The sequence below is a fragment of the Haplochromis burtoni genome, unplaced genomic scaffold, assembly GCF_018398535.1.
Source record: "Haplochromis burtoni strain Fernald_Lab_line unplaced genomic scaffold, NCSU_Asbu1 Contig_109, whole genome shotgun sequence".
NCBI classification, from domain to species: domain Eukaryota; kingdom Metazoa; phylum Chordata; class Actinopteri; order Cichliformes; family Cichlidae; genus Haplochromis; species Haplochromis burtoni.
Window position 1 is genome coordinate 105,358 of NW_024582470.1, and position 22,040 is coordinate 127,397.

The following is a 22,040-nucleotide window of genomic DNA, read 5'->3' on the forward strand; positions in this document are numbered from 1 at the left end:
GTTACTTTATGCTGGAGTCAGCCCAAGGATCTTTTGCACATCTTCAGCTCATTCAAAATGCTGCTGCCCACCTCTTGACTGATACCCGCAGGCACAAACATATAACACCTATCCTGTCCTCTCTTCAATGGTTTCCTGTTCATGACAGAATCTATTTCAAAGTCCTAACGCTGGTTTATAAATGTCTAAATGGTCTTGGTCCTGCATACCTTTCCAAGCCTTATATTCCTTCGCAGGCCCTTAGATCAGCCGACCAGCTGCTTTTGGTTGTCCCGAAATCTAGGCTAAAACATAGAGGAGAACGAGCGTTTTCAATTATGGCTCCCAAACTTTGGAATACGCTGCCTTTCAATATTAGACAGGCATCTTTGTTTCCTGTTTTTAAGTCACTTTTGAAAACACACCTTTTTTCTATAGACTGGTGTGAGTTGATATGTTTATTATGTGTTTATGTGAGTGTCAGTGTTTTTGTTTTACCCCTTTGTTTCTGTACAGCACTTTGGACAAACTTTCTGTTTTTAAATGTGCTATATAAATGAATTGGATTTGGATTTGGACAGTATAACTCTCGGATCCAATAATTTGGTTGTGTGTGATTTAAGCAACATGCCTGTTTACTTGTGTTTGTTACTTTTTGATGTCTGCTTTCATGACTTTTCTGTTACATGTCTGTGTTTCATTGTGTTTTTTTCAGTATTAATGCACCTTCAGATGTAGCATCTTATCTTATTTTGTCTTATAACCTGGTCAGCAGGTGAGGCTAAAGCAGTAATGCACCTCCTCTGTGAATTTAGCTGTGGGGAGCATTTATCAAATTCAGTTCTGTAATACATTTTATATACGTTTTTATATATTTTATAAATTTTATATATTTAACACGAGAGGCATTTGAACAGGTATCGAGGTATCGAGTTAAAACTAAGTGGGGGAAAGCTGCATGATGGGGTGGGGTTAATTTGCAGCCGTAAACAAGGCAAAGGTGGCAAGAGGTGGATGAATATGTTATTTTCTGGGGAGGCTCTTAACCTACATTCCAATAAAGCCAACCCACTGAGAGAGAGAGAGAGATCCACTGAGCTCCTGGAAGTCCACAGTGTTATCGGGATGTATTTAAGCACCATCTCAGTTTAACTTTGCACGGTACATGCTTAACTCGATAGTAATCCTACATTTTGAGGGGGTTTTTTTCTTCTAAATTCCACATGTCGGACATGCTCTGAGACACTGGTCGGACTCGGACTTCACTCCTGTAGGCCTATTTTATTTGGCGACCTGCAGGTTATTTTATTTGGTCTGAGCATCGCCGCCGGAGCGCAGCGGGAGGAGGACAGTCTCACAGCCTCAGGATGAATGTACCTGCCGTCATGTTGCTCATCCACTTGACCCACATTCATTTGAAAGGTAAAGACACTTTAATGCATTCAATAGGTTATTTCAATTATTCTTCGTACTCTAAACAGATTCAATTTTGTTTATTTTTTGTTCATGTGCCAGCATGTTTGATGGACACGAATATCGAGAAACACGAAGGGGCAAAAATATCTGCGCAGCATTATTTACACTGTTAACTGCAGGATTGAAACCATGCGCTCCCCTTTCAAAGAGTCTCGTCTGTCCTGCAGTGATCTGAGACGGACTGAGGTGTTATTCCTGCCGCAGAGGGTGGAAAAGTCTCAAACACACTGCGAGTGCTCATTTCAGCGTGAGCAGAATGATCTGAGAGAAACAAAACGAACACAGACCCTAAAATTCAGGATGCGATACGGACGCTCTGATAGGCTTGAATTTGCATTGCCGAGAATTTGTGTAAGCGCTAAATTGCTCAACGGAACGAAACTGTATCAACCATTATGACGAATTAAAGTATGAATGATATTATTTTACGTTTTTCTGATTTTTTTCATCCACTGCAACATGAATGAACATTTCTTCCACAACTTGCCACCCTGAGACTCATCTCATCTCCCACAGCATTAGAAAGGTTGATGTTGTCTATAAGCGCCTAATTAACTGTTAAGAAAATCACCACTTCCTAATATGAAGATCAATAAATTATATGTGTTTAATACTGTAGGCTTTGTTTTTTTTAAAAAACAAAAGGGGGACATTAATAATGAGCAGTGCTAACATCATGACGGAGGCATGTGTGAGTCAGGCGGCAAACAAGAGACCACACAACATTCACACTTCAGGAAATTATCAGCTGCATCACTTACAAGAGTTTATTTAATACATGTTTACAGAACGGACCCCATTTTTTACATTTTAATTCAGTGTCCAGGACGCTCTTGAGTTTACTGATTTAATCTATGACTCATGGATCAACAAGCAGCTGACAGCACAGGTTGCGCCAGTCCTTCCCTCTTTCTGGTCAGGCATATTTTCTGTGTTCAGCTCACCTGCACTACAGATGTTTCCAGTTGTGCAGCCAGGGAGGTTCAACTGCAGAAAATACAGTGAAGCAAGAGCAATAATTCAGCCAGTAGTGAAACCCATTACAGTTTTTACAATTCAGTGTTTTGGGCTAATTTAGGTTTTGAAGTTACAGTGATGTGAATCAGAGGCTCCTCAGCTTATCCCAAAATCATGCTTATTTTTAAAATTTGGAGAAATAAATCTGCAAATTGAAGAAGTTTTGATTTTATTAATATATTTAATATATTTACAGATATGCATAAAATCATCATTTGAGTATGTATTGGCGTTGATCACCTGATATTTGACCCGTTGGTGACTGAATAGAAACACTCGAGGTGAACAGGCAGCACAGAGGCAGACATGATGTCACTTTGTGTTCTTTCTCCACTGCGCTCTTTATCTGTGAATGTTCCCTCTGCTTCAGACAAAGGTGTGAAATTAAGTCTATCTTTATGGTTACTGGAAGACTCTCAAGACACCAGTATACTGTTTTCTTCCATGACTGCCTGAGTTCTCTCAAATGTGGTCATATTTCAAGTAAAGCAGGCTGTATCTCTCTTTCTATGTTCATCATACACAAAAACAGAACAGATTGTTGATCCTTTGATGGAAGTGGCCTGTAATTCATCCAACAAACAACTCAGTCACTAACAATTTGAACATGAATTAAAACATGATGCATGCAGTGCGGGATTATACTAAACTCCACAAATTTTGCACGAGTAAGTTCTGGCTTTAAAATCAAAGAGTGAGATCACAAACTTAAAAGAATCGTGCTGTGAAAATAACATTTCCATCATCCTGATTTCATCTTTTTTTATATTTCTTGCACTTGGGTTTTTCAGATTATCAAACAAATTTTAATATTGGACAAAAACATGCAGTGCAAATACGAAATGCAGTGTTCAAATGCTGATTTTATTTATTAAGGGGGAAAAGTCGACCTGACCGTGTGTGAAAAAGTCATTACAAGGCATTACGTAAAAAGAATATGATACCAACAATCAAACATGCTGGTGGTATACCACTATAGTGTGACGGTCTGGGGTTGCTTTGCTGCTGGAAGACTTGTTGTAATTGATGGAACCACGAATTTGTCTCTCCAGCAGAAAACCCTGAACAAGAGTGTCCAGAAGCTCGAGAGCACTTGGGTTTTACAGCTGTTTCACGGAGTTGTTCTGACCCTTGAGCCATATTTTGTGCCCATGAGAGGGTTTTCTTTCACAGTCATAGACATAACAGCAGCAACAGTTTATACCAGGGGTGTCGAATGTACAGCCCGTGGGCAGGATGTGGTGTCCAATACAATTATATCCACCCCACTAGATAATTTTATGTGTCAGTTATTATTGGCCCATTAGTAAGTGGGAGACTAACTTTAAACCCTGCTGAAAATCCTTGCAGGCAGGGATGGGACTGGCACACCATTCAGCCAATCAATCGGCCATTGTGTGAAGGAAGGAACGGGGCAGACGTTCCAAGGCAGCAAGTGTAGTGCTGCAGGTCAAGTACACAGAGAGATGGCAGAACTGCCAAAACCTTTTTTATCTGTAATGTCCTTACTCGTATTGGTAAATAGACTAGTGGACAGGACAAAGGGGTTATATATGAAATATAATGTTTGCAAGTATCTTAAGGACCTCATCATTTTACCTACATTATAACCAATTAAAATATCTTTGTAGAACTATTGCTATATTGTTGCAATTTCTGCCGCCCACTTGGCCAGACCCTTTAAGTGGATAAATAAAGGATATATGAAAAGTGCCAAAAACTACATGCTGACAGGAATGTTTGTAGCTCAAGATGAATTATATGAATTATACTGTTCACGAGGGACCATAATTTCACATGTTATGGACCAACGAGTGATTTATAGCTTTTATAGTGATTTTTGGCGGACAATCAATTTTTGGCAAAACACTGGATTCAAATGCAAGCGCGTCGGGAAAAAGTGAAGCAAACTGAGCAGTGTCTGGCTGAATTTCAATGCAAAGCTGAGTGCAGAATTTATAGAATTAGGGGCTGGCTACAGTGATACCTGTTTTTATTTTCAGCTATTTTCCAGTGTGGAGGACAAAAGGTTTCAAACTTCTCCAATCCTGTTTTATGACTACTGTTAAAAAAATAAACAAAAATAAAAATAGAAAACTGGACAGTCTGAGCAATGAGCTGCCAGAACTTATTCTGTAATTTTGCAGATTTATTTCTTACAGTTTAAGTCCAAAGAGTCATGCTGACAGATTTCTGTTTTTGTAACAGCAGCTTTTTCTTTAACATGTAGAAAAACAAATAAATATGTGACTTCTTTACACAGGAAGCAGAGTTTCACCAGTTTGCCCACTTATGTTTAAAGCAGGCTGTATGTGGCCCGTGATATAAAACGACTGACACCTCTGGTTTCGAAGTACTGAAACAGGCATTCACGAAAAGAAGATGTCACAGCCACATTTCACTTTCTCTTTTATTAGTTGCTGCTTTTAGCTTCAGTCTCACAGTCCTGGCAGCCTGCAGGACCTTCGGTCACTAGGGAAAAGTGAGTATTCCTCGACTGGCGTCAAAGAGGGTTCCACGCTACAAACTTCCCTAAGACTGCTTTGGTTGGTGTCAGATTGCTAGGGCTGCCTGTAGTTTGCACTGAAGATGGCAATTTGCCTCCAAACACCCACTGACTAAACACCAGCAAGCAGTAGTAAATCTTAAAAAGCCTGAAACTTTCCGTAAGCCTGTCACACCTTTATTTTAACTATATCGTTTATTTATTGTATATTAGACAATTTTTTTCTTTTTTCTATTATTTTTTTTATTATTTTCAACTGAATAGAGAATTATCTATTTTCCTTAGCAACCAGTGGTTACTAGGGCGTTACTGGTCTCTATGACCGGGGCTTTAGAAATTGATTTCACAGCAACTGCCAGGAACCTGAAAAACCACATAAAAGTGGTCAGGGAATTTTTGTTGTTTCTACATGAGTGGTGTCAATCATAAGGTTCAGGGGCCTGAATTGACCCTCAAAGACTCAAATCTGGCCCATTTGGAAAATTGGATCAATGTGAGCTGTATGTGGCCCTCAATTTAAGATGAGTTCAGCATCCCTGTTCTACATATTACATAAAGCATGGAAAAAACTTTAAGTGCATTGTTTTTCTTAATATTTATGTTGAAAGTAAATCGTTGCATTGTTTAAATTGCATGTTTTCTATCGCAAATTTTTACAGTACTGGTAATCACTATTATTAAAACTCTGTGGATCAGGGCCCACATTTTCTGACATGACACAAAGAAAACGGGGATTCGGTTTAACATACCAACACTATGAGCCTTAAGGAAAATTCCCTATTTGGAGAGCTCACTCATTAAGTCAGGTAACTTTACTTACACTGTAAGTGTACATAGCAACAAGATCACATAAACAAAGATAAAAAAAAAAAACATGACAGTAACCATTTAAATGAAATAACAAAATCAAATTGTATAAACGCCCTGGGTTAAATTTATAAAAGGGCTTAAATAAAAAAAAATCAATTAGAAAATTAAATGCACAAATAAAATCTAATGTAATGGAAACATGGTTTGACAAAACCACGAAGCATCTCAGGCTTGACTTGTGTTTGCGTTTGATTTAAAATTGCGAATCACTGGACCGGTTCTTATGTGGGAAGACAGATTATTCCAGAGCCCAGAAGCAACAGCAGAGAAAGCTCGCCTCGGCACGTTTTTTAGGAGAGAGGAGACCACTGAGAGAAGTTTTCGGGAGGATGACCTCAATGAACTGAAGGGAAATTGGGGAATTAAAATTTCCATAACATATTGTGGATCTGATCGGCAGAGGGCTTTAAAAACTGTGAAGTCTTTTCTTTATACCCTGGTCAGTCACATTCACTTGCATTCCATTGAATGTGTTTTTGTTTTTTATGCTTAATGTGCAAAAAAACAACAATAAAAGCTGGTGGATCTAGCTAATCATTACACATTAATAATAAATGATTAATAAACCACGTGTGCACTGGCCCTGTTCTCTGGCACAGTGGGTTTGAAGGAAAACCTTGACTCGTTGTTTACATCTGTATTCTGATGAGAGCGAGGACATTCAAAGTGAATGTCAGCATTTTTTCCTCACTGTGTCATGTTGTGAAGTGACGAGTTTGGACCCAAAATGCAGACTCACAAGTAAATACAAAAATTCAACAAAATATAAAAGGTAGGGATGGACCAACCTGATATTACGTATCAGTCAATGTAATCCGATCCATTAAATATCACAAAAATATTTCACAAAACTTTCGACATGGCGTAGCCCAACTCGTGACCTTAGCACGTCTGAGCGGTATGCGTCACGTGATAGAGCAGCTGTGGCGCGCGAGACATGTCGGCGGTCTGGTTGAGCATTTGTATTTTTAATCAAAAACTGTTTTTTTTAAATATCTTGCTGCATTTTGTATAAGTTCATACTCAAGTTTAAAACAACAAAACACTAAAGCTATTCTGTTATACCTGTATGCAAAAAAATACACTGCACAAAGTTCAGCAATACTGATCAATCTAATAAACCTACACCATCCTCCCTATTCTGGTATTTTAAAGAGTACTTGGGGGAAATATTAAACAACCTAACAAATCAACTTCCAGCAAAAAAACATAGGGAACTACCCACCACCCTCTGCAAGTGTAAAACAAATGCACAGAAATCAATAATTTTTCTACAGTAATTAAATAGATTCAACATCTTTCTTCAACAGAATTGCAGACTGCACAGATGGTACCTTCCCAAAGGAAAAAGTACTATAGCTTACTAGGGTATATTAGACTTAACAGTTACTATATACAGTAATGGACTTCTATACATTTTACATCAGATTAAAACTTTGGGTGTAAGATTCAGATAATTATTTATTAAAAGCTAGACATTTTAAATGAGAATAAGAAAGAAAAGTATGTCTTTGTGCCCCCTTTTCCCTGTTAATGCCCTATCGGCCCCCCTGGCTAAACTTTGCTAGATCCGCCCCTGCACAGTTACCAGCCGTCAGCTACGTGTAGAAAGTAATATTAAATAAATTCTAACAACAGCTTATCAAGCTTAAATGTGCTGCTGTTGTTCAGCCGCTGGTTTCCTCTTTCTGGTGCGAAGTGGGCGATGAACAAACAAGAGAGACGGACTCGCAACAGAAAAGCCGATCAACTGATCATTGATCGGTTTCATGATTTCAAGTAGCAACAGGAGAGGGAGAGAAGAAGAGGCAGTCGCTCTATATATCGGTTGTTAAGCTTAACGTGGGAATGCTTTACAAACACATATTTCTGCTAAGTACTCTTTAAAATACCAGAATAGGGAGGATGGAGTAGGTTTATTAGATTGATCGGTATTGCTGAACTATGAAATATTTTGGGTGCAGTGTATTTTTTGCATACAGGTATAACAGAATAGCTTTAATGTTTTATTTTTTAAAACTTGAGTATGAACGTATACAAAATGTAGCAAGATATTAAAAAAAACAGTTGTATTGATTATAAAACACACTATATCGGATTCATATCTGTATCAGCAGATATCCAAATTTATGATATCGGTATCGGACGTAAAAAAGTGGTATTGTGCCATCTCTAATAAAAGGCAACAAACTCTGGAAAACTAGAAACACTAGGAGGGGATGGTGACTAATGCTCTGTCAAGGGACAAAGAGAGACTCAGAAAGTAAATGTAGAGGCAGGTGATTAGAGGAAGAGGAGACACATGGGCACACAGCTAAACTACACTTAATGTCACAAAACAGAACACGATGAACACAGGACAACAGACAGAAACTGAAACTGAGGCACACAAACTTCACAAAAGGGAAAATAAACATGGATTCACCACTGACTAAACATGGTACGTGGAACACAGGGGAGGCATGATAACGGATACACAAAGACTACAAAAAAATAAGAAGACCACAACAAGAACACAAATATTAAACAGAGGAATTACAACTATAGTAAGAAGCAAAGCCTCAGAATATTAAATAACCCAAAATCAAGAGCCCAAACACATAAACGCTGGCTCCAGAGCCATGACACACTGTGAGTGCTAATTTGTAGCTGGTTAACAGATTTACTATACATACAAAACACCCACAGTTTGAGACTGTGAGCAGAGACAAACCCAACCTCAGGGGTCATGACTTAGAGAACTACTAGTGCTGGGCTCAAGCCTAGAAAAATGGGAGAGTTGCTTCAGGAGGGGCATCCGGTGTAAACTCAGTGCCAATTCAAACATGCAGATACATGTGCTGTGGAGACCCCTGGAGAAATAAGGGATCAGCAAAAAAATATATAATTTCATAACTTGTAAGCAGTGTTGGTCAAGTTACTTGAAAAAAGTAATCAGTAACTAATTACTGATTACTTCCCCCAAAAAGTAATCCCGTTACTTTACTGATTACTTGTTTTCAAAAGTAATTAATTACTTAGTTACTTAGTTACTTTTTAAAAACACGATTTACAACCTGAAGAGGTGATAAAGCGATAGATCTTTCAGCCCAATTCTACTTTTTCTGCATAATCCATCATACAAAATGTAATCAAATGGAAAAGTCTCTTTTTAAAACTTGTTTTATTAGTTTTAATCTTTTAACTTAATGCATCAAGTAAAAATTAAACTATATGCAACATTCTCTGACTTATTAGATTAGTTTAACATTTAAACCTATTTTCTACACATTCCAGCACATAAAATAAAATATTTTTTGTGTTTACACTCACTCTTTCAAATAGATGCAAGTAAAACACAGCAGAAAGTAAATAAAGTCAAAGACTCAGCGGTCCTGTTGCTCTATTTTCACCTGTAAAGCGGGACTGTGGTAGGCGGAGGTTTACCCTGGTGCAGGTGTGCCGCGGTCAATGGAAGAATCCGTGAGTTTCTCTGTGAATTTCCCATTACGTGGTTGCGCACTCGGCGCTTGCTCGGAAGTTTAGGGTTTTTTTCGCTGTAAAAAGAAGTTTTCTTCCCAAGCACAACAGACGCTAATGTTTTTATGGAATCAAACTCAAAGTAAGGTCAGTACTTCCACGCTTTAAACACTGCACCCTCATACTCTCTCCCGCACTGACATATTATCCATTCTTGAGCAGTTGTCACTTGCTTACATCATTGTCATGAGACACTCACAAAAAAATCATGGTTTTAGTAACGAAGTAACGCTTATTACCTTTTTTGCAATAGTAATAAGTGAATATGACAAGAACAATAAAAGTTTTTAGATAATTGATAGGGAGTTTCTGAGGAAAGAAAGATGGGTCACAAATGTGCCTGTTTTCTTGCTGAAACTTTGAGAACTGCTTTGATTAACAAAAAAAAGTATTTTGAAATATTCACGTGTCTGTTTTTACACAGAGTTCTGCTAAACAGCTTTCACTGATATTCCTTTAGCATTTAGTATAACGTGTGTACATACCGGAGCATTGAACAGCTTAAGGACCCAAATGTGTTTCTCAGGACTGTGTTTTACATCCAAAAAAGGCAATAAAATCATGTATTTTAAGGTTGAAATGCTGCACATGTTTTATGAGGTAATAATGTTACGTTAGGAAATTACATTAGGAGACAAGAACACTCTGGGTTTTGGGACTTTAACGGTTTATCTCTGCACTCTGATTCCTGTTTATCATGAACAAGATGAGACTTTGGCCTGTTTGAATAATCCCGGTAATTGTTTCAAGCCCACAGAACATCAGGTTCATTGTTCATTAGATAAAAACTATTTTGCATGTTTCTGCAGATTGATTCATTTCTGCCCTGCTGTTAATATTGGTTAAGCATTTTAACAGTGTGAGTTTCCGACCTTAATATTTTTCTTCAGTATCATGATCAAGCAAACAGAATGAGGCTCTAGTGAGCAGCTGCCATGATTAAACAATGGTAATAACAGATGATAAGTAATGATAAATGGTAAATTAAGCCCCAGCAGTGCTGTTTTGCTTTATTTTCCCTATCCCTGTTCCTCTTAATCAAAGCAGGTAACACTTGATCTATTTTGTGTAGAAGAAGAGACAAAGTGACAAATGCAGAAAAAGCTGATATCTGTCACTGGGATAGCCCAGAGAGATTTCTGTGTTTGCTGAACCAGCTAACGCTAAGAAAGCCTGTGGGTTTGTCACTCTTGGTTTCCAGTATACCTCTTTGGTATGAAAAAAAAATTAATACAAAACTGCTGAAGCTCAAACTGAGCAGCAGAATGTGGGAATAAAGGTGATTTGAGGGACTTTGAATGTGGCACAGTTGTTCGTGTTGGTCTCAGAATTTTCCCACACAACCATCTTTAGGGTTTACGGAGGATGTTCCAAAAAAGAGGAATAAAAAAATCCTGTGAGCGGCAGTGCTCTAGGGTCTTGTAAATGTCAGAGGTCAGAGGAGAATGGCTAGACTGCTGTGAGCTGATAGGAAAGCAAATGTAATACAGAGTGGTTTTTGAAAAAAGAAAACAGGGACCACACAGCTAAGAACAGAAAATTAGGCTCTAATTTGCACAGACTCACCGAGACTCAAAAACCCCAACCCCCTGGTCGCCCCGTGGCTCAGGGGGTTGGGATTTTTGAGTCTCGCATCTGTAACCGGAAGGTCGCCGGTTCGATCCCCGGGCTCTCTGTCCTGGTCGTTGTGTCCTTGGGCAAGACACTTTACCCTACCGCTTACTGGTGTTGGCCAGAGGGGCCGATCGCTTCTGTCAGTCTGCCCCAGGGCAGCTGTGGCTACAGCTGTAGCTTGCCTCCATCAGTGTGTGAATGTGAGAGTGAATGAATAGCGGCATTGTAAAGCGCTTTGGGTGCCTTGAAAAGCGGTATATAAATCCAATCCATTATTATTATTATAGGCTGATAGGTCTCAGTTTCTGCTGAAACATTCAAATGTACGGTCAGAATTCATGCTCCAGGCTGCTGCTGATGGTATAATAGTTTGATGGTTATTTTCTTGGCACGCTTTGGCCCCATCAGTGCCAACTGAACGTTGTTTAAACTCAACAGCTCCTGAGTGTTGTTGCTGTCCCTTCATGTGTATCCATCAGCTGATGGCAGCAGGATAACGCACCATGTCAAATCATCTCAAACGGGTTTCTTGAACATGGCGATGAGTTCACTGTACCCAAATGACCTCCACAGCCCCCCAGATCTCAGCTCAACAGAGCATCAAGAATGTGCAGCCAAAAATCTGCAGCTAATAACCTGGTCTGAAAGAAATACTTCAAGACAGAAGATGGAAAAAAGCACTAAAAAGCCAATGTATATTTAGGTTTGATTACTGGTAAATCTAGTGGACGGGGAAAAAAACATGTAAAAGACGGAACATTTTGTGATTTTTTTTTTATGTCAGGAAAAGGTCTGCATTCAGTAATTCATGTTTCTTTACAACTGGCAAAAAATAAATAAAAATAATGAGGAATTTCTTTCTGGTTTGTTTTAAAGTACGTCATGCTAACTAAAGAGTCATGTGTCTGACTCACTGTAAAAGACCTTAAAATAAATGAATTCTCTGATCAGACACGATGGTTTACAAGTCGTTATGTGTGGGACACAGATGCAAAAGAAAAAAAGCAGTCTAGTCACAGATTTAATGATACCTTTGATGGATTTATTAGGGGTGTTTTTGAAATAGTTTTTAAAAATACACAGAAAACCCTCAGATTGATGAATTCTTTATGAATTTCATGATTAAATTTGGTCTGCACCTGACGTTTTTGTTGCCTAGAGCTGCACGAGTTGATCTCTCCTAACTCACAGGTATCAGTGCAATATTATCAGCCCATTTTCATTTCTTTTAAATATGTTTTTGCATTATTTTCATTTTTGTTGCGTATTTTAATTCTTATCTGGATAAATTTGCACCTTCTTCTTATATTTTCCTCTCCCTTTCTCAGCTCTGGAGACCAGCTGGGTGGAAGAAGGGGTTAGATGCCCTCTTGGCCAATTCCCATGTGGAAACACGAGTGAGTGCCTCCCTCAAGTTTTGCAGTGTAATGGACACAAAGACTGCCCCAATGGAGCTGATGAGAGACAGTGTGGTAAGTGTGAGCCAGTGTAACAGTGGTTATAAATGACCAAAAGCAGTATTTACTTTTAAGGGAATAGTATGTTGTTTATATTGACTTTATTATATTTTCTTATTTTTTAATATAAGTTAGAATTTTTAAATAAACTTTAGATGTTTGTAGCTCGCATTTTATGAAACGCTGAACTAATGAAATGAAGATTTGGCCTTATTTAACCTTACATGAGTCGAAAATTCACATTTTAACCTGTGATTTCACTTCATAACTGTCTTTCTTTCAAGGTGACACTAAAAGTTTTAGCAAGACAAAGAGAACGACAAGCCCAGTCAGAAATATCCTGTAGTATAATATTATACAATAAGCTTAAGGTATTCATGTTTAGTTATTTATAAATCAGTGCCTTTTGTCCATTACCTACTCCTACTTTTTTTTTTTTTGTACATTTCAAAACAAAGGAAAAAACAATATAAACAGCATTCAATAGTAGCATTAACGACTAGCAGGTTGTTTAGTGATCATGTACAATCCCTGCTTCCTGGTCGAAACTACACTGCATTCATTAAGGATCTTGTCTTCTCTTTTGTGCTTTATTGTGTTGGATCTTGTTCTATTTAATATAAACAACTGTCTAAAAATAGTCAGTGATCACCATGGGCTTCTCTGGGTTTTTATTACCCCTGTTCATCTGCAGCACATTTTAAAGCTCAGTTTTTAAAACCTAACGATGTAACTACAGCTGTTCGCGGTTTGCCTGACACCAAATATTTGAGTGGGTCAGAAAAGAATCACTTTGAGGCTAACAAAGATTTGAGTGAGTACATGAATGTGAGGATCAGGACTTTTTCATAGCGAGTAATCTAAAACGTGCAGCAGTATATTAATGGCTAACCCTGTGCTGTCGATGTATCTCAGATGTTGACCTGACTGAAGTTTGGAAGCTTCTTCCTGACATGCGATTGCATTTGTTTCCACCTATCGGGAACTCTCACGTCAACTTTTATTGGAAATAAAATCTATGGGAAAAAGTTAGCAGTTATACTCCAGTGTCGCTGTGCTAATGTGTTTATATTATCCTAACCATAGCTGTGTAGAGAGATTCCGGGTTCAAATCCCGGACGAGCCCCCAATTCTAAATATCAACACTTCACCAAGTTCTTTTGATTCTTCAGAGGCATCCAATGGAAGACAAAACACTGCTTAGTAGAATGTTTAACACTTTATTACTTCTAGAAGGGAGATGCGTCCTGCATGACACTCTGCCATGGATCTCAAAATGGTGGTGTGCCACTAACAGTTTCATTACAGAAGCTCTCTCATTCTAGTCTAAACAACAGTGTCTCAGTAACTTTCCTCTAGAGATGGTCCCCTCTTATCTACATTTTCCCAGGGAAGCGTGAGCGAGAGGCTACAGCTTTCTACTCCCCAAGGACACGTGGTCTCATGCCTTTATTTTTCAGGGTTGTGTCCACTTAATACTACACTATATAACTTTATAACAGTTATTATTAATAAGAAGCATAGCATTATTGAGGCACTCCAAATTATTTAATCCCAACACTAGCAACCATGTAGCACACCACCATATGCTAGCTAGCCCACCATCGGTAACCCTATAAATGTCACTGCTGTTTAGTTTTCCTTCTTCATATATTTCCGAAGTGAAAGCAGAGCTATATGTTTTAATTTTTCTCAGTCAGAACATGATATATCATCTTAAATAAAAACTAGCAAGCTTACTCCCCACTAACTTCTAACACTGTTAAACTTCATAATCCTGTTTTTCATGGATGCCTGGATGTTAAATTTGGTAGTTACACCTGGTTAGGCAGACATGCTGATCATTTTATTAAAGATGAAAGAATTTTGACGGCTTTTAACTCTCAGTCATGCTGTAGCGTTTGTTTGAGAACTGAAGGGGCTTTTGGACCTGGAAATAGCTAACGATGTCATATTTAACAGGCAGATTCCCTTTAAGGTAAATACTGCTTCTTCTTAAAGTGTTAAGAACCACTAAAAGAGTGCAAACCCTTATATAGTTGGGGTTTGCACTCTTGTAGTGCTTCTTCTTAACACTTTGACCTTCAGATCAATCTATTGCCCCTAAAAAGAGAGTCAGTGATCAAATATGAAATATTTTAAAACTTCATACAATATTATTGTTGAGAATTCACACCACACTTGTAAGAATCGTAGTTTCTAGGTTATAAGCTTTTGGTCAATTTTCAATCAATAAAGCTGATCTTGAATACCTTAGTTTTCATTCAAAATTTTGAGGTACAGACAGCATGGTAGTCTTGCAGCAAGACTACTTGAAACAGGAGAAAAGCTGTTACACAAGAAGAGCTGTAGAAGGGCGTCGATCAAGCATCAGGTCTGGTGTGTACACCTTTGTGGGAGGAGGACCAGGACTACCAATGACAGAGTCACACAAAATGACCTCAGATGGGATACTCATGTGCATATTTCTGACTAAACTGTCAGAAACAGAGTCCATGAGGATGGCAACAGGTCCTGACCTCCTTTATTTTGGCCTGTTGCCGCAGCCCAGCATCATGCATTTCAGTTCTCATTCACTAGAGATATACCTCCCCAGACCTTCACTTACCCCCTGCCATTGAGTGTCATAAATAAAGCAGTGAAGGAACTTCTGTTTGTTATACATCGATAATTAGGAGTGACATGCGCCTTAAACAAAAGAACCCTTCTTTGGTGGGACTCCAGACCAAATCGAGCCTCGCTTTCCTACACCCTCTCTTGGGCCTCGGAGTCTTAGCCACTGGATCAAACTCTCATGACAGTCTTCCTGCAACTGCGAATCAACTGGCTGAGCATGGGCACGAAGACTGTAATCCTGACAATCTCCAAAGCCTCAGAAAAAGACTGAAGTACACAAGAGCCAAGAGTAATTTTCCAAAAGAAACATCCCGTTTTTGCCAGTTTTAGAGAACTAATCTGTTTCAAATTACCATTCAAGACCAGGGTCATCATCTGTTGGATATTACCTCTATTGTGTAAAAGAATACTATAAATGTTACCATGACATCCGAGAATAATCTATTTCTTTTAATTAACAGTCGAGAGTCGCTACGCCATTCAAATATTCATCAGTTATTGTCAATTAAAATTCCAATGTGTTTGTAACTATTTCGTAAACACTCCCTAGGATGCTTGTTTTAGCATTAGTCCCACGGTAAACATGAGTTAGTATTTTTTTGTTTTTTTTGTTTTAATCATTTAAGCCCTTTTTATGAAACGTTTTCATTTCTGCAGAGCATAGTTTTCTCATCACCCAGGTCAAGAAGGAGCGCAAATTAGTTTCAGTCTGTCTGCGAGGGCATGCTAGTTATCAGAAATCCACTCTGTGTTATATTACTTCTCCATTCTTGTCATCTGCCTCACCACCACACTATGCAACACTGCCATAACGATGACAAGCACAGCAGTAAAGAAGTTCACTTTGTGCACTTTATCAATCTTCTTTTTTTTTTAATTTTCTTAGGAAAATTGGAACAGCTAAAGTACAGTATATAAGCCAAAAATGGAGTCTGTACAATGTTAACAAGCTTGAAAGTGAATATTTGGTATGGACACCTTTGTTCTTCAATACAGCCTGAACTCTCTTAGACAAGCTCTATTGTAATGTCTTCAGGAATCGTGCTCCATGGTGCGTTTTTATCATTATCATGCTCAAAAGTGAAGCTACTGCCAATCAGACACTTGACACAGACCAGTTGGTATTCAGGCTGGATCAGAATCTGATGGTACTGATGATACGTGAATTCCATCAATTTTGACAGGAGTTGTACCTCTCTCCTGACCTCCTCCATACACAGACCAGACCAGACCAATTAAAGATATCAAATTCATATTCATCACTCCATAAGACCTGTTCCCACTAATTTTCAGTCCAGCTCTTGTGTAATTTGCACAAAAGTATAGGTATTCTTTATTTAAGTAGAAGTTAAAAAGTACTGAAGTGCTTTTACTTCTTTACTTTATACAAGTTCAATCTGCTCTGAAATGTACTCAAAGAAGGAAAGTAAGTACTTTGTTGAAGGACATCATAAATCTAACCAGTTTATCCTGCACACTGTTTGTTTTGCAGATAGTTTCAGAAAACTTTCAAAAATTACCTGCCAGTTAAAAAATGTTTATCCCTTTTTTTGTTTGCTCTGCTTCTGTAAGTACTGAAGAAGTACTGCAACTACAACAGAAGGACATCTGCACCAGTTCCAGATCGTTCTGCCCCCATGACAAAAGTACTATGAAGTTCTTTTTCATTTCCTTTTTATGCGATAATCCCTGGTAATGATTGCACCCATAAGATTTCTGTGTTTTTGTTCCCCGTTATTTACACTAGGCTCAAATCACTTTCATGCACACTGTGACCAGCTTCTAGTAAGAAATTACCTGAAGATCTAATTCAGGTTTTTTGTGTTAAGTTGTATGTTACCTGTAGACACAGAAGTGGTTCATCCCTTGAGTCAGGTGCTTTTTATATGATTGAATGATTTATGGGTGGCTTAACAAACAAATATTTCTCTGAAAGTGGTCATATACAAGGACTGGACTGAAAACGATTGAAAAAGCAGACAATGTCCAAAGAGAAACTTTGAAAGACCGTTAAAAAATTTAAAAAAATACGAGAAATCTGTCTCCTTGGAACATTTTTACACAGCACTGTGATAATGATTGGCATATTTTGTATGTTTCTTAAAGAGAAGCTTGATAACAGATTAGGGTTTTTTGTTAGTAGCTTTAGAAAGATGTAGCTATGGTAGATGAGGCTTTAGAGTTCATTTTGTGAAAAAACTGGGATAAAATCGTTCCAAAAAGTAGCTCAGTTCCATAAAACAGAAAATATTGCTCCATCATTGCTGTTCCTCATCGGTACTGATTTGTCAAAGCTGTTTCTGATTTGTGGGCACTTATAGCTCCCAGTATAGCATTAGGGATGCGTTTAAAATGCTTATAATGTTCCAAGGATATGTCAGGTCATTTGACACAGTATAATGCTTATACTCTGGTGGTGACTTCGTGGTGAGGTGGGTCAACACATACGCCTAACATGCAACAGATTCCTGATTTGGGACTGGGAGTAGACAAACCCACGAGCTAATGTACTCCTAGCGCCGTTCCCAAGCCAGGAAAAATGGGAGAGTTGCATCGGGAATGGCATCCGGTTTAAATCTGCGCCAAATCTAACATGTGGATCCATGTACTGTGGTGATTTGTTTGAAAAGAAGGGAGCAGCTGAAAGTACCCATAATGCTCATGTGCTGGTGATGCCAGTGTAGGAAAACCTTGATAAACTATCATTACTATCCAGTCAAGTGAATCTAACTCTTTGTTCTTTGCTTTGGCAGGGGACAACATCGGATGGGCAGATTTATTTGCCCGCACACTACAGAAGACTAACCCTGTGGACCAGTACTTCCTCAATGAGTGTTGTAAGTGTGTGTGTGCACATTAATACACCACGGGGTAGAAATATGGGACTCTCCACCATTTGACCCTAGAACTGAAAAAGCTTCTCGGATGAGAGGTGAAACCAACCTAAAGAAGTTCAGACGCTTTTCTTTGCAAGCTCCTTAGACTACGATGACCTGGATGACTGAGAACCTTCACAGATACATTAATACATGTAGACCACAGAGAGACATGATACAAATGATCAAAGAAGGAAAATATGATCAGTTTTTGACATCAGCTAACAAATAATACAAATGATGTGACCTAGAAAAGAAAAAGTTGCCCCACCAAAGATTAATGGACAGCAATTGGCAAATTCTGACAGCTGGATACGACAGCACACGACTCACAGAATTGACTGTTATGTTGACACTGAGGGAGAACTGTGTTGGGCTCTGGAGAAAAACAAATGCCATGTTTTCATTCGACAAATAATTTTCAATGAGCCTCTAAATAAAAAACAATGTGTGTGTGTCTGTGTGTAGTATTGCAGGAGTTTCCAGAGAGCTGTGACTGCATACAGACAGATGTTGAGTGTGTGGAGGTCAGCCTGCAGGATGTTCCGTCGCTCTCGCCAAATGTTACCTGGCTGTAAGTGTCCTTTGACTCCAAGCACTCTGTCCTCTTCAAGTGATTTGTTATTTTGTAGGTTAGGTTATTACAAGCTGTAACGGCTTGGCAGGTAACAACAGCCCATGTCATTGTGGGTGTGTCACCGTGGCAAAATATGGCCTTGAAGACAGCTATACGCCAAGAACAACAAAAGAGGTAGTTTTGAGTACTCAAAGGTGTTTCTCTGTCTGTCACAGTCCCACAACCATACATGGTACAGCCACAAAGGTTTACAGGTTTGGAGAGCCCATGGATACTGACTAAATGGAGAAAAACCTCTCTGCATGTCTCTAAAGAAAAGAAAAATATATATATATATCTCATTAATCTTGCTTTTCTCATTCCATCAGCTCAATTGCTTGTTACTGTAATAATTTATTGATCCATTGATTTGAATACTGAAGATAAAAGTTTAAAAAATTGAGATTGAAAAGTTGAAAAGATTTTTATTTATATTTTAGATCTATATTAAAATATTGAAGCACAGTTTAATATCCTGGGGGAAAAAATAGGGTATAATTGTCAGCAGACTAATTACAAAAGGTATACTGAGCCTTGTGTGAATTGCAGCTACAGTTCTTTCAAAAACCGCATTCACTTATTTTTATTAGTCAGTGCCAAATTAAATTTATATATATTATACATATTTCTGCATGGTTGTAGTTTGTGTGATGGTTTATTGCACATAACGTGTCAGACATTTCATCGCTTTCTCTCCGTTTTTTCCTCTTTGTGCAAAACGTATGTTTGTGTTTTTCTTACAGCCACATTTGATGGGTTGTGTTACAGGTCCCTGAGGAGCAATGAGATCCGAGTGTTGTCCGATTTTGTTTTCTCAGAATACTCTGCCCTGGAGAGACTGTGAGTATTTTTATGCTGCCATCCTTGTGTTTTTGTTTTTTCGCTGTCTGTTTCTGGGCAATTTAGTTTTTAGTAATGGCAAATGTCAAATCACTTTTATTTGATTTTATCCTTCCTTTAGAATCTGTAGTAATAGTAGCTCAGAAATGACAACGGCTCAAGGAGTGTATTGATTTCTACACTTTTCATACACGTTTTCATTTAGTAGTTTGGTACAGCGGCCTTATAGTGTGACATACTGGACCTGAGCATCCAGTTTTTCCAGTAGATGACTGTTCCATCTACTTGTCTGTTGACAAGAAGATACATTTTCTGTGTTATTTCTTAATAATCATGTAATAAAGGGTAACAATAATATTTCTCTTACAGGTGAAAATAGGATTTTAAGAGCATATGAAAGTTTTCTGTTTTTTCTATTGTCTCAAACATAGTTTGAAATAAAAGAGCATTTGTTATTTTTATTCTGTTCTGTTTTCAGGTTTCTGCAGAACAACAGCCTCCACTTTATATCTAAGCATGCATTCAGCAGTCTGCACAATCTAAAGAGGTTGTAAGTATCCTGCCTCGTTTCCCCTGAAGCAAGTGTATTAATTTTGTTTTCCTTCAGTTCTCTTTTGTGTTACAGGTCAACTTCAATTAATTTTTTTTAACCTGAGTGGTACTCATTTCTTACATGGAGAAAAGCAGTTGTAATTTGTGTTTTGACTCCAGGCTTTTCTGTGTAGTCTGCGGGAATGAGCAAAGCTGTGCATTTAAAAAAAAAAAGAGAGAGAGAGAGAGAGAGAGAGGATCAAGGTGGCTTTTTTTTGCAAGCCAAAATTTCTGTTTCTGTGTTTAGTTTATGAAATGTCAACAAATAAAACTGTGGAAAAAATGCCATCATTTATTTAAACTGTCTAAAGATGACTTCAATTTTTGTCTGACCAAAAATCATACCCAAAACTACGGGTATGTCCTATGATTATAGCTTTGCTGTATTTTGTTACTTTCAAATGTAGTCATTATAGTTGCCTTTTTTATGACCAAACTTCTTGTGCTTTTCATGCTTTCTCTCAGGTTTCTCAGTGAGAACTTAATCTCCTTCCTCAGTCCCGGTGTGTTCGGGGATCTAAATCAATTGGAGTGGCTGTAAGTAACTCAAAAGCATACAGATGTGCACTTTCAATAGTCACAAATACGAATACATGGTAGCAAGGAGACTGTGTTAAAAAAAAAGTTGTCCAAAGACTGCAACATTTTGTTAATTTTGCTTTTAATTTTAAAGGTTGAGATGCAAAAGTTGTCCATTTGATCCACAGGTTGGAAACAAATCCACTAGCTGGATATAAAATTATTTATTTAAGCAGCAGAGTGGAGAAGTGGAAATGGTGCAAAAATAACAAGTTTAAACGGTGCACAGATGTGTGGATTGAGCTTTTTTTCTACCCGTGAAATCTTACTTGACTCAAGTAGTTTTTTCCCTTCTTTCTAAATTCTTCTGTAAAACACAAGAGCTAATGTTGTACTGTATGCTGAAATACTGAAAATCACATTTGTTTAAAAATCATATTGGGTCACATTTGTAACGCTTATCTAAAGAAATTGTAATCACCAATGATTTATTTAATGCAATTAAGCAGTCAAACTGGGTAATCTTGTTTTGTGTGTCAGGATGTTGGACCATAACCCGCTAAGCAGCTTGTCCCAGGACACCTTCACTGGGCTCCAGTCTCTCATGTATTTGTGAGTTGCATTTTTCTTTTAATATTATGTAATAGTTTTGACTTGGATTTGTTTCTAGTCTAGGTCTACTCTGAGGTCTTCACTTACAAAATCAAAAGTCTTAAACTCTTGCAAACCTGAAAGCACTCAGTAGGAAAATAAACCTTACTTTGCAGCACATGTAAAAAAAAAAAAAAGTGTTTATCATCTTACAAAAGTAATATCGTGCATTGCACTGAACTTTACTTATCTTTAAATATGCTACAATGCAAGCTATTTGCAAGAGGAAAGGTGAGAGTAAATCTATGATTAATGTTAAGAATTAAGTTTAATGCATGTTTAACTTCATATTACTGTTGCTTATGAGGGAGCTAGCTTGCAGTACGGAGGCCTGTCAGGACAAAAATGAAGCCGCTAATTCCAGTGCACTTCAGATCACTTTGAGGTTTTCGTCATCTGGAATCTTTCACTTTGATAGTTATGTAATATCTTCCATATTCTTGGTTTCTACACCCACTCATTTTATTCATTAGTCAAAAACCGGCCTGGCTTTAAGTGATGCAGAACAAGGTTTGTCTCTAAGAGTAGAGAACTTTCAAAATAATTGATGTTATGAATATAAGAAATATGAGATAACTATTGTTCTTGTAGTTTCATTTCCACTGAAGTCACAGCAAAGTGGATTCAGCCTCTCTTTTTATTTTGCTCAGTTGCAGTTACATGTTTTTGATTATCAACAACAATTTCATGGATTAACAGAATTTTTTTGTTTCCTTTTATTTTTTTCATGCTCACTAAAATATTTTTGAATGTTTGCCTCTGCCACTGGTTTCTCTCAAGACTTGTACCAACGATGATGTTTCATCTTTTATTTTGGGTTTTTATGAATGTCTTACAACAGGCATTGATTTTGTCACATAATGCTGGTTCAAGGACCTAAAAGCAGACTCGGG

At 37.9% G+C, this 22,040-nt stretch overlaps 1 protein-coding gene across 1 annotated transcript in view; it reads left to right on the forward strand.

Moving 5' to 3' along the window:
• Window positions 1-1,060: 1,060 nt before the first annotated feature.
• rxfp2a (relaxin family peptide receptor 2a) overlaps window positions 1,061-22,040 on the forward strand; it is a 40,651-nt gene continuing 19,671 nt past the window's right edge. The window contains exons 1-8 of the mRNA XM_005928120.3: window positions 1,061-1,401; window positions 12,310-12,453; window positions 17,808-17,891; window positions 18,399-18,504; window positions 19,315-19,386; window positions 19,865-19,936; window positions 20,443-20,514; window positions 21,037-21,108. Of these exons, the coding sequence (XP_005928182.2) occupies window positions 1,347-1,401; window positions 12,310-12,453; window positions 17,808-17,891; window positions 18,399-18,504; window positions 19,315-19,386; window positions 19,865-19,936; window positions 20,443-20,514; window positions 21,037-21,108 (677 nt within the window). The 5' untranslated portion in view covers window positions 1,061-1,346. The remainder of the gene's footprint in view (window positions 1,402-12,309; window positions 12,454-17,807; window positions 17,892-18,398; window positions 18,505-19,314; window positions 19,387-19,864; window positions 19,937-20,442; window positions 20,515-21,036; window positions 21,109-22,040) is intronic.